The 17,380-nt window shown below is 37.2% G+C and overlaps 1 protein-coding gene across 2 annotated transcripts in view; it reads left to right on the plus strand.

Moving 5' to 3' along the window:
* The first annotated feature begins 606 nt into the window (after window positions 1-606).
* Window positions 607-17,380, plus strand: part of waw (Translation factor waclaw) — a 192,376-nt gene continuing 175,602 nt past the window's right edge. For both annotated transcript variants that reach the window (XM_090393583.1, XM_090393584.1), the window contains exons 1-2: window positions 607-845; window positions 15,983-16,025. In XM_090393583.1, coding sequence (XP_090249709.1) covers window positions 745-845; window positions 15,983-16,025 — 144 coding nt within the window. In that variant the 5' untranslated portion in view covers window positions 607-744. The remainder of the gene's footprint in view (window positions 846-15,982; window positions 16,026-17,380) is intronic.

The raw sequence follows: 17,380 nt of genomic DNA on the forward strand, positions 1-17,380 counted from the left end.
TCGAGACTGTATTTTAGAATTAACTGTAAAAGTTCAAAAAGGTTCAAAGTACCGCCCGGGGTGGACCGCCCCCCCCCCCCTCTCGCTACGCCACTGACTCATTCACAGTCATGGCGCTCACAACAGACTCTGGCAGCTTATTCCACTCATTCACCACTCTCCATGTAAAAAACCTAGTTCTAACACCCTTCCTAACTACACTCTTGCTCAGTTTCCATGGATGACCCCCCCCCCCCCCTAGTTCTCCTACTACCAGACCTGTTCTGAAAAATTTCTTCTGAATTAATCTTGTAAAAACTCCTCAGTAAGTTGAATGTCTCATTCAAATCCCCCCCCCCCCTTTTCCGCCTATCATATCATATATAAAAACCAAATAACTCGTAACCAACTTTTTCAAACCCTGTCCTCAGAAACATGTTTTTGTCCTACAAAAGAAGGAAACTGGCTATAAAAATAACATACCTGATTCGAATATTTGAATGTGATAGAAGAGTTATACAATATCTCTGATTGTACTTGGATGATGCAGAAATTCTTTTGCCCTTTAGTATTCCGCTATAGTAGGTGGTGCTTCGAGGAACTTTATTTGTAGAGAACAATGTGACTAGGTTGTTTGTGTATACAGTATAATGTATTTGAAATAGTAAGAATGGTAATGTTATCAGAGTTGATATGTATATTTCAATCACTTTTTTTTTTTTTTTGTCAAATTTCAAATAAAAATTTGTAACATTATCTGAAGTTATGGTGCGTTCATTGGTTTTCGGTTGCTGTTTTCAGTTAAAATGGATAGATAATTGTTTTAAAAAAACTTTCAGTGAAACATGCTTATTTCAGCATTATAAGTGAGTATGAGGAATTATAACTTTAAACGTAAAACTACTTTTGTGCTGTTCGCAGATTTTCCTAGCCAAATTAATAATAATAATCTGCCCGAAGACTTCTTTAGTCATAGCTTGCTTGGTTTCGGTTTTCCGTTAGATTCCAATTTTGTGACCATGTGTTATTTGTGCCGTGTTTATTAACATTTTTTTTTTCTCCTACGTTTATTCTGCATCTTCGGTGATTTGTCTTTTTTTTTTTTGTTTTGTTATTTTATTTTATTTTTTTATTTCCTCTCTTGCCTGGTTTTATTCAGTGCTAGCTTTGAACATCAATATTTATCCTGTACAATGTGTTGTGTAAAAAGAAAGTTTCATTTTTGTGGGAATAAAAAAAATGGATCTTGAGATATTGCTGGGATGTCGCAGTTAAACCCAAGCAAAATAGTATTTTGCATTGCATTTAAATAACAAAATATTATAATAGAAAAATATTATTAGTGAAATAAAAATTACATTAGTAAAACAAATGTAAAACAAATCATATAACTTGCAACCAACTTTCTCAAGCCTGTACCTAGAAACATGTTTTTCGTTCTACAAATCAAGCAAATTGGCCAGAAAAACAAATGCCTTTAACAGATGTAATATACTGGTCAGCTTTACACCTTAATTATGTTACAATTCTAATGCAAACCAATTCATATCCCATTTCCACAACGTTTCAGTTACTACTTCCAACAGTTGTTAGTTGCATTCTAAAACTAGATCTAGATCTATTACTGCACTGTACTAAATAACACTAACACAGGTATGAGGATTCCCCCCCTTAATTTCTAGCATTCATTGTTATTACACAGGCAATGAATTCCTCTGTGAATTTGTAGACTCACAAGGGAAGCCCTGAATTTAGGCACTATCCAGTATTCATGCTGCATTTATAATAATTTGATTTGAAATCATTCACCATCATGGCACCCACAACAGACTGGATGCCTCCTACACTTATTCACCTCTCTCCAAGCAAAAAATCTAGTTCTCTCACCTTTGCCAACCACACTGTTGCTCAATTTTCAAGGATGACTCGTAGTTCTCCTACCACCTCACCTGTTATGAAAAGTTTCCTCTATAATTGGTTTAATGTAGTTGGTGGAGATGGAGAGTTGTAGAGCAGTGCCCTCCCTCAATGAGTCTTTGGACTCCTTGGAGGTGTCATGTATTAATAATAATCCTGTAAAAATCTTTTTAGTAATTTGTAGATCCTCAATCATATCATCCTTTTCTGCCCATCACACTGTAATCTTGGCAAACAGCTGAATAGTTCTCTTCAGATCATTTCCTGTATCATTGATATACAAATTAAATAGTAATTGCCAAAGTACAGAGCCCTTTGACATACCACTGGTTACAGGCCTTTCTGGACTTTGCTCCTGAATAAACTGCCTGGTGTTTCTCCATCAACCACCCTCTCATCCACATCATGGACTTTATGCCCATCCCTGTTTTAAATTTGCAACAATTTAATTATCAGAATTCCATGCAGTATCCTATCAAAAGCCTTTGCAAAATCCAGTAGTATTGCCATCCCCACTAACTTTTATACATTTCAGCTATCATTGTATTATAAAAGGTAAGTTATAAGTTACTGAGACATTATTATTACGGTATCTCCATGGAGTCGGTAGACTCATCGCGGGAGACCCAAACTAGCAAAACAATATCTATCATATCTCTTCTTGAATTCCTTCACAGACGAAGAACTTCACAGTTCAGGCAATGCATTCCACTCATTCGCCACCCTTTAGGCAAAAAACCTTGTTTCTCACATCCTTGTTAACCCCACTTTTCCTTAATTTCCTGGGATGACCTCTTGTTCTTCCACCACTATCACACAGCTGAAATATTTCTCCTGCATCAATCTTATAAAAACCATTTAGTAATTTAAATGTTTCTATCATATTCCCTCTTCTCCACCTATCAGCCAACCTCTGCAACCCACAAGCTCTCAATCTATCAATGTACAGAGCATTTTTTACATCACTCACCAACTTAGTCACTCTCCTCTGAACCCTCTCCACAATCTCCTCATCTCCAAGGAATCCAGGTGACCAGACCTGAGCACAGTAATCCAAATGCAGAAGTATCAACACTTTATAAAGGGGATAATAAACTCTTTATCTCTGGATATTAGTGTGTACCTCAATAACCAAGTAATCCTATGTCCAATCTTGGACACCTTAGCAATGTGTCCCCAGAACTTCATCTCCCTATCCACCAACACCCCCTAAGTCCCTAGGCTCATCAATCTCTTGGAGTACTGTTCCATCAGTGTAGTACACAGCTGGTAATATTTTAATCGCAAAATGCATAATTTTACACTTTTCCATGTTGAACTGACATCCATTACCTTTTGCCAATTTTGCCAGCTTATTTAATTCATCCTGCAAACTCAACATCAGCTCGAGTTTTTATTGCGCTACCCAACTTTGCATCATCAGGAAACAACTGAATATCTCCCTTTAAGCCATTTCCTATATCATTTATGTACAAATTAAACAACAATGGCCCAAGCACAGAGCCCTGAGGCACACCACTGGTCACCTGCCTCATCCTGGACTCTACTCCTCCATACACCACCTGGTATCTCTCCCTGAGCCATTCTCCTATCCATATCACCAGTTTAGTATCCATCCCCATCTGCTCCAATTTGAGCAACAGTATTCCATGGGGGTCAAAAGCCTTAGCAAAATCCAGAAGCACCACTGTGTAGCCATTTCCTTTGTCCAACTCAGATGTCATTCTATTATAAAAAGTTAATAAATTGCTAAGGCAGGATCAACCTTTAACAAAACCATGTTGGCCCCTATAGAGTATCATATCCTGATCCACCCATTCTTGAATTTTCTCTTTAACCAACTTTTCCAGTACTTTTACCACCACTCCCAAGATGGTGATTGGTCTGTAATTAACTACTGCAGTTTTAGAGCCACCTTTATGCAAAGGAAGCTTTGCATAAAGGTGACTTTGCCTTCCTTCCACTCCCTAGGGACCATACCAGAGTTCATACTCAAGTTAAATAACCAAGTAAGAGGCGTTGACAATTCTTTTGCACATTCACATAACACCCGAGCTGATATTCCATCTAAACCTACAGCAGTGTTTGCATTTAAATTTTGCAATATACTATGTACCTCTGATTTCTTAACTTCAATTCTCACATTAGTTATTGCTACGGGTACAGAGAAATTCTTACTTGGGTGATAGACTTTTGAAAACTGATCATTCAGTAACTACTATTACATCTGAATTTGTCACCTCAATACCATCAGCACCCACTAAAGTTATCCTTCCGAAGTCATTCTTCCTTTTACTTGCCACATAGCAGAAGAGCTCTTTGGGATTACCCTTGATCTCCTTGGCTAAGGTCTTCTCATAATCTGATTTAGCTTTTCTTACTATGATGGTAACCTTCCTAGCTTGAGCCTTATACTGCTCATGGATGTACTGATCTCCTTTCTCCTTGTAAATTCTCCATAACATTTTCTTTTTTTGCAGATCAAGCTTGATATTACTACTCATCCATCTAATGCCTACCTTGTTTGTCTTCCTGACCATGGGGGATAAAATCTGATATTGCTTTCCTCAGATACCCACTGATTTTATCCCATGCACTGCTAACATCTTTCCCCTGCAATATGTTCTGCCTTGGGACGGCTGCAAGCTCACTCTGAAGTTTGTTATAATTGCCTAACCTGTAGTTCCACATATACCCCTTCTTAAGAGAGAAATCCACAAATTTTGCAACCTCCAAAGTAGTCAATACCACATGATCGCTCTCACCAGTTGGAGTTAACGAGGACACCTTACTTATGCATATATCCTCTGAACCAAAAGTTTATTTTTCACTTGGTTAGAGTATAATAAATTTAGTTTAATCCTTTATCCAAGTGTAAGCAAATAAAGTTTGCGCCTGAAAGTATCTTCAGTACTGGGTTAAGGTGGTACAACACCAGGGCAACTCATTGCAAAGGTGGAGCAAGCTACCAAAACTCCTATCTCAGTATCTCCTATAATGCAAAACACATCTCCTTGAGGATATGTCTAATGTTATGCATTAAGGGAAGGGCCACTACCCAGACTAGTTTCGACCTTTATTGAGGTCTCTTCAGTGGGAGCCAGGCCCAAGTGGAGATATCAGGCAGAAGCATTAGCAGGTCATCTCTACCTATAGGAATTGCCAATTGGTGTGCCACCCTTTTTTAATAATTTACTCTGGATTTAGAGAAAGATGTTGAAAGTTTATTTTTCACTTGGTTAGAGTATAATAAATTTAGTTTAATCCTTTATCCAAGTGTAAGCAAACAAAGTTTGCGCCTGAAAGTATCTTCAGGACTGGGTTAAGGTGGTACAACACCAGGCAACTCGTTGCAAAGGTGGAGCAAGCTACCAACACTCCTATCTCAATCTCCTATAATGCAAAACACATCTCCTTGAGGATATGTCTAATGTTATGCATTAAGGGAAGGGCCATTACCCAGACTAGTTTCGACCTTTATTGAGGTCTCTTCAGTGGGAGCCAGGTCCAAGTGGAGATATCAGGCAGAAGCATTAGCAGGTCATCTCTACCTATAGGAATTACCAATTGGTGTGCCACCCTTTTTTAATAATTTACTCTGGATTTAGAGAAAGATGTTGAAAGTTTATTTTTCACTTGGTTAGAGTGTCCTGAAGATACTTTCAGGCGCAAACTTTGTTTGCTTACACTTGGATAAAGGAGTAAACTAAATTTATTATCCTCTGAACCAATGACCAGGTCCAACACTCTCACACCATGTGTCCCTTCAGTTATGTGCTGTTTCAAGTAATTATCTCGTAGAAGATGTATGAATTCCATTTTCTTTTTGCCACTCCTTCCAATTGATATCACCATAATTAAAATCCCCCATAATAATTACTAACCTTGCACTCATTGCACTAATTTGCTGATGCATGAATTTAATATCACCCCCTTTACCCTCTGGCAGCAACAAACTATATTTGGTTGCATTGGTCACTATTTCACACCAGACCGCTTCAAATGAACTATCATTCACACATCTGTCATCTTGATATACTACTTTATTTGGCTGCAACTCATCAGCTATAATCAACAGTACTCCTCCCCCTGTTCTGTCCTCCCTGAAAATACTGTACCCATCACATTCAATTCCAGTGACCACATCTTTTGCTGACAGCCAAGTTTCACTAATGCCTACAACTTTTGGTGAGTTGCACTGACTAATGCCAAAAATTTTTCCCTCTTATTTTGAATGCTTCTTGCATTAGTATACAAAAATTGCAGATTCCCTTTAGTTCTTGTACCAGCTTTAGATCTGATATACATGTCACTAATTTCAGTAGTCTCATGCTGATTTTTATCCACTCTATTCTGCAATTTATTCCGCAAATAAGGATCAACAAATATACAATCACTGCTTAAGTTTCTCCCTCTTACACTCAACCTTTTCAATTTAGTTTCCCTGTACATTTACAAAGTAATTTCAACATTACTTCAACAGCCTTACACAAAAACCATGCTACGTCCATATAGTATCCCATTCTTGTCTACTTTTTTCTGGATTTTTCACTTAACCAACGTCTCCAGTACCTTGACCAGCATTGCTAAGATGCTGATTGGTTAATAATTTGCTACCTTAGTCTTGGAACTTCCTTGATGCAGTAGAACTGTTACCCCCCCCTCTCTTTTCATCCCCATGAGACTATGCCAGAGTTGACATTAATTTGGTCAATTGCACTATCACTTCCCTAGTGCCTTCTTGTAATATCCAAACTAATATATAATTTAATCCTATACCTGCATTCACATTATGGTTCTGTAATATCCTGTACGCCTCCAGTTGATCTGTCTCATTTCCACATGAATGCTTGCAGACTGATCATTTAGCAATTCAACTATTTTGTCTGCTTCAGTTACCTTCCTGCCATCAGTATTCATCAAAATTCTTCTATAATCATTATTCCTTTTGCTTACCACATATCAAAATAAGTCTTTGGGATTAGCTGTGGCCTGCGCAGCTAATTTTTTCCAAACTCTAGTTTTGCCTTCCTTACCATACTGGTCACTCTTGTGGCCTGTTTTTTTTTTTTTTTTTCCTCTCTCTCTCTCTCCTGCCAATTGACTTTTTCCTCTTTGAATTCTCTCCACAAGGTTTTCATTTTTTGGTAGCTCCTGCCTAATGATGCTGTTCATTCATTTAGTTTCCATTTGATATATATCCTCCTAACTTAGGTCTAGGTATGTGGTCTGCTGTACTTTCTTCAAACATTTCTAAATACCACCATTGAAAGTACATAGGAAGTATATTGAAAGTATCTGGTGCCATTTATGAAAAACAAAAGCTTAATAAAGTGATTGATTTTGGAATAATATCAGTATTATTACTTGCATAATTTACTTAAACAAATACTGTTTCCCATGGAGTATTATTATTATTTTTATATGATTTAGGAATTGTAAGAAATAGTACAATAAAAGGTATGAAATTGTAATGTAATGGTCTACTTTGGGTTGTCACTCTTCTTGGTATTCCCAAAGCATATAAAAGTAATAATAATAATAATAGTACTACTACTCCATGGGAAACAGTATTTGTTTAAGTAAATTATGCAAGTAATGATGCCATCTTGAATTATTATTATTAATATTAGACCCCCCCCCCCCCCGTAGAGTCAAAAGACTCATCTTGGGAGATACACACACACACACACACACACACACATGCATTCATGCAAAAAAGATCATCTAACTGTGCCTTCTACCCATTTTTCTGCTAAACAGACTTTCAGGCAATACGTTCCACTCCCTATACAAAGAACCTGCTCCTTGTGCTCTTGTTTGCATCCTCCTTATGCAGCTTTCAGGTATGACCTCTTGTTCTCCCCTTGGTTTCCTCTACTATAGCTTTCCTTCAATCTGCCATCATATGCCACATTCCGCAGACCTGAAATTGACTTAGTGAACCTCCTCTGGACCCTCTAATATATCCTCATCCACTTGAAAACCAGGTAACTAAATCTACACATAATACATATGCAGCCTAATCAAGGACTTATGCAAGGAACCATATTCTCTTTGTTTCTATGCATCAAGATCCTCCACATCATTGCCATAATTTATTGTGATGTTCTACTATTTTTGTAATGTGATCCCTGAAGTTCCTGTCCCCATCACTCTCAGATCTCTCATCTCTTCCACCACCTCCTTCATAACTTCTCCATTAATTGTATATGCTGCTTCCCAACTTTGCCTACCTGATTTCGAGACCTTGTACTTCACTCATTTGCCCACTCACACAAGTCTACTGAGATTCTTCTGCAAAACCACATCTTCTCTGCTCCTCTTTAACTTTAGCTTAACTTTACATCATTAGCAAATGGCTTCATATTACTAGTTAAGCCTGTTTCAATATCATTAACCTACAAGTTAAACAGTAATGTTCCCCCCCAAGACAGGCCCCTACAGTACTCTGCTAGCAACTTTCCATTTTTGCAATATCATTACCACATACACAACTTGCTAATACTTATCTGACAGTCAGTTAACTATCCAACTGACTAGTTGCTTATCCAGTCCTATCCAATTCAGCTTAGTTACCAGCATGTCACTTGGCAGTCTATTCAAGTATATCACTGTATAGTACATCCGTTACTAACTCTCCCCTAACAAACCCTTGCTGACCATACTCAGTTGTCACTGATCTCGCTGACATTTAACAACTCCAGGCTGGCCTATAATTTGTAGTCTTATTCCTCCATCCCCTTGTGAAGTGGGACATTTGTTCCCACTTCCTACTCCTTTGGGACTTACCTGTTACATGATTTATGTTAAACAGGTGTGCCAGGAGTGCTGTTAGGATATTCATTCCAAACATGGGATATACTGTCAAGTTCTACTGCCTTATTAACATTAAGTTTACTTAATTCCTCATATACCTCCCACTCACTTACCATCAGTCCATCCTCCACCATATCCTCTACACTTCAACTTTTCATGACGTAGTCTTCACAAGAATGAAATACACTGATAAACTGCTCATTGAATTTTGCATCAGTTACCTATTTTCCATTGTGATCAATGGTAAGTTCCAAAGAAGCCCATGTAATGCCTTCTACCCATTCACAGTTTCTGTACTAACTACACTTTCAGGCAATGCATTCCTCTCCTATACAAAGAACCTATATAGGGAGTGATTCTTTCTTCTACATATTGAAAGAACTCACTAGGATTTTTCTTTGCTTGACTGGCTAATTTCTGTTCATACTGCACTTTTGCTGTCTTTACTAACAGTCATCTTTTTGGCTTGTTCTTTTGTGTTCATGCAACTGATTATTACCAACATTCATTTTTTGTTGTTTCAACAGTGCCTTCTTCTAGATTTCTTGCTTAATCCTCTCATTCATCCATTTTACTTCTTCCTTATTTAATTTCTTCATTTTTGGAATACACTCAGACATTACTGCCATTAAATAGATCTTGATGTTAAATAGCCCAAGCAGCATCTGACTCATCTTTTCATGCTGTATCTCCTAGTTATTTCCTAAGCTTTTCATAAAACACCAGGCATATAGTTCCACATATATCCCTTCCTCACAGATCTTATGTAACTGGCAACAAGTAATCACTTCATGGTTACACTTACCAACTTGGTGATTACTTCTGTTTGAAATTTTATTGCAAGTCCTTTCAAAGTATGCTTTATAAACAATGAAGGAATTGTAATTATTTTTATTATTTTCTTGACCTCTGTGGATTCACACTTTCTTTCATTGTTATTTACAATTCCTTCAATAATATCACTTGTTTCTTGTTTTGGATTTCACTTATTATGAATGAAAATGTGTGAGCAGAGGAATGAGGAAAATGTTCTATACATGGAGTGGCTGGTGAGTGGAATGCATTGCCTAAATGTGTTTTGAATGTAGACACGTTATTATTTTCAACAGACTTCTATGGAGTCAAGAGTCTCATTGTGGGTGGTCCCATTCTCACATGCACAGCTCATCGTATACCTCGACTTAAATGCATTCACTGTCCCTGCACTCGCCACACTCTTCTCAGGCAGTGCATTACAATCACCCTCTCCCTACTCTCCATGTAAAATATCTATTTCTCAACCCCTTGCTCACACCCACCTTATACAGCTTCCAGGGATGCCTCTCTTTCTTCCCATCTCCAGATATTCTATGAAAAATCTCATCAATCTGCTGTGTTGTCCACATTAATCTGTAATTACCCCTTACCAACTTATGTGTCTTGATCATGTCTCCCCTCTTCCTTCTATCCACTAGGCTCTATAATTTGCATTCTCTCAATCTGTCCTCATATTCTACAGACCAGAAACCAACTTAGTCAATCATCTCTGGACCCTCTCCAACATATCCTCATCCTTTTGAAAACCTGATGACCATATCTCTGCATAGTAATCCATATGCGGCTTGATCAAAGTCTTGTATATTGGAATCAAAACATTCTTACTTCTACATGTCAGTGTTCTCTGCATTATTCCAATAATCTGCTATGTCATCTTACAGTTTTAGCAAAATGTCCATGAAATTTCAAGTCTATATCCACCACAACTCCCAAACTCTTCATCAACTCCACATCTTACAAAATATCCCCTCCAATCCTATACTCTGCATACCATCTTTGTTTCCCAAATTTTAAAACCTTACACTTTGTAACATTAAACTGATATCCCCACACACTCACTCACCCATTCAGACAGTCTATTTAAGTCCTCTTGCAAAGCTACGACATCTGCTCTCTTTCTCTTAACTCTCCCCAACTTTGTGCATTATCTGCAAACAGATAATGCAAATGGTATATCACCATTTAAGCCCTTTCTAGTGTCATTTACATACAAATTAAACAATAATGGCCCAAACAGACCCCTGGGGGCATGCCACTAGTGACTTTCCTCTTCTGGGATATCACTTCCCCCATACATTACCTGTTGATACCTATCAGACAGGTTGTTTATGGAAAGTTTCCTTTTCTGGGATATCACTCCTCCCCCCTCATACACAACCTGTTGATACCTATCAGATAGGTTGTGTTTGGAAAGTCACTAGTGGCATTCCCCCAGGGGTCTGTTTGGGGGGTCATTGCTGTTTAATTTGTATGTAAATGACACTAGAAAGGGCTTAAATGATGATATACCATTTGCAGATGATGCAAAGTTGGGGAGAGTTATGTGAGAACTAGAACAGATGTAGCTTTGCAAGAGGACCTAAATAGACTGTCTGAATGGGTGGGTGAGTGTGTGTTTGTAGGGGGGGGATGTCAGTTTAAGTGACTTAAACATTTTTTCATGTCCTCTCTTTTTTGCTTATTAACCAACTTCTGTAGTTCACACATCCTCAATCTATCCTCTTAAGGTGCATTCCACAGACCACACACCATCTTGGTCGCTCACCTCTGAATCTTCTCAACCACTTCTTCATCCCCAAGAAATCAAGAAGGCCACAGTAATCCAGATGTGGACATATATAAAGGCCTTATAAAAAAGAATAACAACTTTCTTATGCCTACTTGTTAGTGTTTTCTTCAATAGCAAGGAAATCATAGGAGCAACCTTAGCAATATGCCCTCTAAACTTCAACTCTCTGTCTTCTGACCCCCCCCCCCCCTCAAATCCATAGCTTCATCTATTTCCTGGAGTAGAGTTCCATCAATGTGATACACAGCTTGTAAATGATTTATTCAAAGTGCATAACTTTACATTTCTACACATTAAACTGATACCCATCATCTTTTGCCCATACTGATAGCCTATTTAAATCATCTTGCAAGTTCTCCACATTACCTTAACTATTACTCTACCTAATTTTACATCATCAGCAAACAACTGAATATTTCCTTTCAGATTATATCCTGTATCATTTATCTACATATTAAATAGTAGTAGCCTTAGCTGGGGTAATTACCAGACAGTGCAGAATCTTGTAGCACACCACTAGTCACCTGGATTTTGCTCCTCCATGCAACACATATTTGATATCTGTCCATCAGCCACCCTCTTATCCACATAATCAGTGTCATATCCATCTCTGCATAACAGAGTTTCATGTGGTATTCTGTAAAATGCCTTTGCAAAATCCAGCAAAATCATCGTGTAGCCATTTTCTTGATCCAGCCGCTGGCTGGATCAAGAAAATGGCTACACGATGGCTAATTACTAAATGGTTAATTACTTACTTATAAAAAGTTAGTAAATTACTAAAGCATGACCAACCCTTCACAAAGCCATGTTGCCTCTCATGGACTATTATATTCTTATCTACCCATTTTTGAATTCTCTTTTTGACCAGTTTTTCTATTTCTTTTACCATCACTCCAAAGATGCTTATTGGTCTAATTTGCTACTGTAGTCTTAGAACATCAGTTATGCAAAGGAATTATTTTTGCTCTCTTTCTGCTCCCTTGGAACTCTACCAGAACTAAGACTTACAAAGCCTATATGGAGGCATGGCCTGTTCCCTTTCATCTTGTAAAATGTGAGCTGATATCTTATTTACATTGGGATTCTGCAATATTCTAAGAACCACAATTCATCTGCCTGTGTTCCCACATCAGTCTCTGTCACATCTCACTCATATTATATACCCTCACAAAGTATTACTCAGTAACTCAACTATTTTGTCTATTTCTGTCATCTCTCTCTCTGCTATCAGCACTCATTAAAGTTATACTTTCGTAGTCATTCTTCCTCTTGCTCATCATGTATCGAAAGAAATCTGGGATTTCCTTTGGCCTGTTCAGCTAGTATTTTCTCATAATCTGATTTTGCATTCCTTACCATACTGGTCACCTTTCTACTTATATACCTTCCACAGCATTTTCTTTTTCTGTAGCTCATGCTTAATGAGCTGCAGAAAAAGAATATACTCATCCATCTAACTCCTACGTGATTAATCATCCTGTCCTTAAGTATACAATTTAATTTTGCTTCCTCTAGATGCCCCTTAACTATCTCCCATGCACTACTAACATTCCTTACCTTGCAGGGTTTTATGCCATGACACAACTTCAAACTTCCTCCTATGCTTGTCATAATCACCTGCCTTGTAGTTTCACATTTTGACAGAAGAATATTTCTCATGTTTTACAATCTCCCAAGTCAAGACTGCATGGTCTCTTTCCTGAATCAGACACAGACTGCCTTGGTTATGGGTATCTCTTCTGATTCTGTAACCAGATCCAATACTCTCATGTCCTCCATCACATACTGCCTCAAGTAATTCTCTCAGTAGGTGTATAAATTCCTTTTCTTACCTGCCATGTGATTTTTCTTCCTTCCAATCTATACCTCCATAGTTAAAAGTTCTAATAATAATCACATCAGCAAATTAGTACAATTAGTCATTATACTAATTTGCTGATGCATGTCTTCCAGATTATCCATGAAACTCCATGGCCTATAACAGCAACCAATTGTATATTTTGTCTTACTGGTCTTGATATTACACCAGACTACTTCAAATGAGCAGCTACTCTTTCACCTGTCTCCTATTCTTTTTGGCTGTAATTCATCCAATATCATCAGCAGTACCCCTCCCTCATTCTTTCTTCTCTGTCCTCCCTAAAAATATTAAACCTTTCACATTCTATCCCTGTAAGTACATCACATGCTGTTAGCCAAGTCTGACTCATAGCCTATAACTCATAATAATGCTTAATGGTATAACCAACACTAAGAAAAATTTTTTTATTAAACTTACTAATATTTTGCTGGTTTTCTACCCAGGATCATCAGAGCATAGTGATAAATGTGACAAGCACATGACACTAAACTAAGTAAATGTAGAAATAATTTAAATTGTAACTGACATCTAATGTCCTTACATGGAGTCCTCTATGGGTTGGATAACTGCGAAGTTAATATAAGGATATTAGGTGTCAGTTATAATTTAAATTATTTCTACAATTACTTAGTTTAGTGCTGTATGCCTGTCACAGTTACCATTGTGCTCTGATGATGCTGGGTAGAGGGTAGATGAGCGAATTATTAGTTACTTTAACTGCTGTACTGGCTTGGACTTGTACATCCATCCATTCATCTGTAATTACATGGATAGTGTTCATTGAAGTCAATATAAGCATTGGATATTATACAAAAAATTATATTGATATGAAGCATGCTTATGATGTATTTAATCCATATTGCTGGTTGGGTGGTTAAATTTTTTTCCCTCTTGGTGTTGGTTATACATTAAGCATTTTTATGAATAATGAACAACACCTAAGCCTTTCTTTACATAATGCCTATAACTTTTGGTGAGGTTGCACTAACAATGCCAAAAATTCCTCCCTCTTGTTTGTGATACTTCTGGCATTAGTATATAGAAACTCATTCATTTAGGCCCCCCAAAACATCTTTACTTCCTGAACTGATGACCTTATTCAATATATTTTACTGAGAGAGAGAGAGAGAGAAAGAGAGACTAGATTATGCACTTATTGGTCATTCTCCCAATCACTCACTTCATGGAAGTGAGTGATTGGGAGAATGAAGGGAGAAAACACACCTGCATCCACCATAATTTGCTGAAGTTTTTCTGAATTTGTGCCTTCAGCATGCTTGGTGAGCAAAGCTCTCTCTAGACACGTAACACCATAAACATTTGATCAGTTTTGCTCAGAAGTTTCAATATATAATACTATCATAGACACAAAATATACTCCTGCTAAAAATGACTATGTAGCTGTGGCACTGAGGGTGCACTGGAATCCCATGACTGCTGAGAGATTCACTCCAACTATCACCCAACTTATTCATTGCTTCATTCCAAACCTTGGCTGTCATTTGTGTCTAACTGTCACTGTTTTATTTACTGGAAGAATAGAGGAATAAAAGAGGAAAAGCCGGTTTTATCTGAAGTTGGATTGTAAAAGGATGCTGACAGCTGTTGCTTATGTTTTAACTGGTTTAGTGAAATGAGGAATGAGTGATGCCTACTCAATGAAGAATAGGTTCACAAAAATATCACCCTTGAATTAATACAAAATTCAGAGTTGAAATGTGTTAAGATAGTTTTCCCAGAAATAGTGAGAAGTGGAACATTTCTGCTTTCTTGCAGGGTTTGTGCTATGTAACAGTTTCTTAGCATTTGTGCTTTAAGAACGTTCTTACAATAGTTGCTAAAAATGGTTACTTGTTTTTCTTGTTTGAAATCAATCAAGGATTCACCTCCTGATATTTGGAAAATTCATCTTGAGTCACCTTACTATACAATTTTATTTGTTTGATAGTTCCAGATTGACATGACATCATGCATATCTCTACATGCCTTATCGTTATATATTTCCCTCAGAAATAATCAACTATCATTTTACTTAGAATTTATAATTCAGTATTTTAAATATTTGAAAATATATTTTTTAATTGTAAACATATATCATATACTTTTTTTTTTAAAAAAAAGTTCCCTACCATATTACAATTATATTATGACTGATCTATTGGAAATAACTAACCCTGTACACTATGGCTCTCAACTAGTGTAGTGCATAGAGTTAGATGTTACATTTATGATTCCAACCTTCAGGCAGTATAAAATTCTGTTTGTGTACTTGATGGCAGAGTAGGCATTTTCTTTCTTCTAGTGTTTTCTTTTTAGCAGTATATTATTGTCCAGTAAATTTTCTCTTGCTCTCTCTCTCTCTCCTTCCTTTTTTTAATTGTTTAATTAGTAATAAATTAATTGCCAAGAATGAAATAGGAGATATTTAGTGACATTAGCATGTCTTGTGTGCCTGAAAGCAGACTAAACATAATTTCCTTTAGTGACAGAGTTGAAATGTGTCGCTAAAAGTGTGTGTGTGTGTGTGTGTGTGTGTGTGTGTGTGTGTGTGTGTGTGTGTGTGTGTGTGTGTGTGTGTGTGTGTGTGTGTGTGTGTGTGTGTGTGTGTGTGTGTGTGTGTGTGTGTGTGTGTGTGTATCACAGAGAGAGAGATATTATCCAAACACTCTTAGTATTTTTAATGACTTTATGGTTATTTGATAAGTTTTAGTAGATAAGTGTACAAAATTGAGCATACTGCCTAACTTAATTTTCTTTGACACTTGATAAATAATAGTCTTTAATTTCTGTCATTTCAGATCATGTTCAACAGCAAAGCTTGTTGTTAAAAAGAAAGATCAAGTAAGTGTGGTACATTTTTTTTTGTTAATTTAATAGGCATATGCAATAATTGTTTTCAACACAGATATTTCAGCATTTTGGATATCTGGTAAACCTTAAAGCTACATGGCCAATCCCTCATTGACTCTCCTCCCTCCAACTTTGTCTAAAATGATTTGATCAATTTGTACTAAATTTAATCAGGTGACCAAAGCAGATGACATAGTTGAACTATTTAATGATCACTTTACCAGAGTGTTTCATCCTGGTACAGCAGGATGAAAGGATATTCCTAGAAGGATAATGAGTGATGAAGTGTTAGAAGTGAAGGAACAGGATGTATTCCAAATACTGAGTACACTAAATACTAAGGCAGGGAACCTAGATGGAATTTTACCATGTGTTTCATGGGAATGTGCCATGGAACTGACTGCTATTAGCTTGACTGTTTAATGAAAGTCATACAATGGGACAGGTTTCTGGAAAGTGGAAGGAGGGAAAGATAGTAGGATTGCATAAAGATGGCAGTGGAATGAAGATATCAAACTATAGTTTGATACCTTCATTCCACATTCAAAAAAAAACTTGTTTGTTTTTCTTCTGTGGTTGTTAAGATTTTGGAGAAATTGGTAAGAGCTCGTATACAGAGTGTTGAGTGGATGACAGCAATATTATTTTTGCAGGCCAGCATGGATTGTTAAAGGATGCTCGTGTTTTAGTAATCTGGTAATCTTTTGGCATACACTGTCATTTTTTGGATTTTTCAAAGGCATTTGACAGGGTGTCACATGACAAGTTGATTTTTAAGTTGCACCATATGGGTTTGGATATCAGGTTTGTGGAGTGAATTGATGATTCGCTCTCTAGTAGATATCAGAGAGTTGTATATGGGGGAACAGTATCAGGGAGTAGGAAGGTTACAAGTGGAGTTCCAGAGGATTCAGTACTGGGACCATTGCTGTTCAGTCTTTGTCAATGACATTGTCACAGGACTACAGGGAGATGTTCAGTTGTTTGTAGATGATGTGAAGCTTGGCAGATTTATTACTAATAGTGCTAATGTTTTGGCTCTTCAAGAGGATTTGAATAGGCTGGAGAGGTGGACAAACGAATGTGGATGTCAGTTTAATGCAAATAAATAGGTTTTAAAATTTGGGCTCCAAAGTCTCTCCACTTCATACTCACTCGGCAGGGTTATACCGGAAGAGGTGGAGGAAGCAAAGGATCGGGGTGATTGTGGATAGAGATTTAAAATTCTGAGGACATTATTGTAAAGGTTGTTAAAACATTGCAGAGAATTGCTGCAAATGTTGAGGAAGACATTGACCATGAGAGACAAAAGTGTGTGTGGTTCCATTGTGCAAAGCTTTGATCAG

Source organism: Typopeltis vanoorti, chromosome 6, assembly GCF_054136105.1.
Source record: "Typopeltis vanoorti isolate ZY-2024b chromosome 6, IOZ_Tvanoo_1.0, whole genome shotgun sequence".
NCBI classification, from domain to species: domain Eukaryota; kingdom Metazoa; phylum Arthropoda; class Arachnida; order Uropygi; family Thelyphonidae; genus Typopeltis; species Typopeltis vanoorti.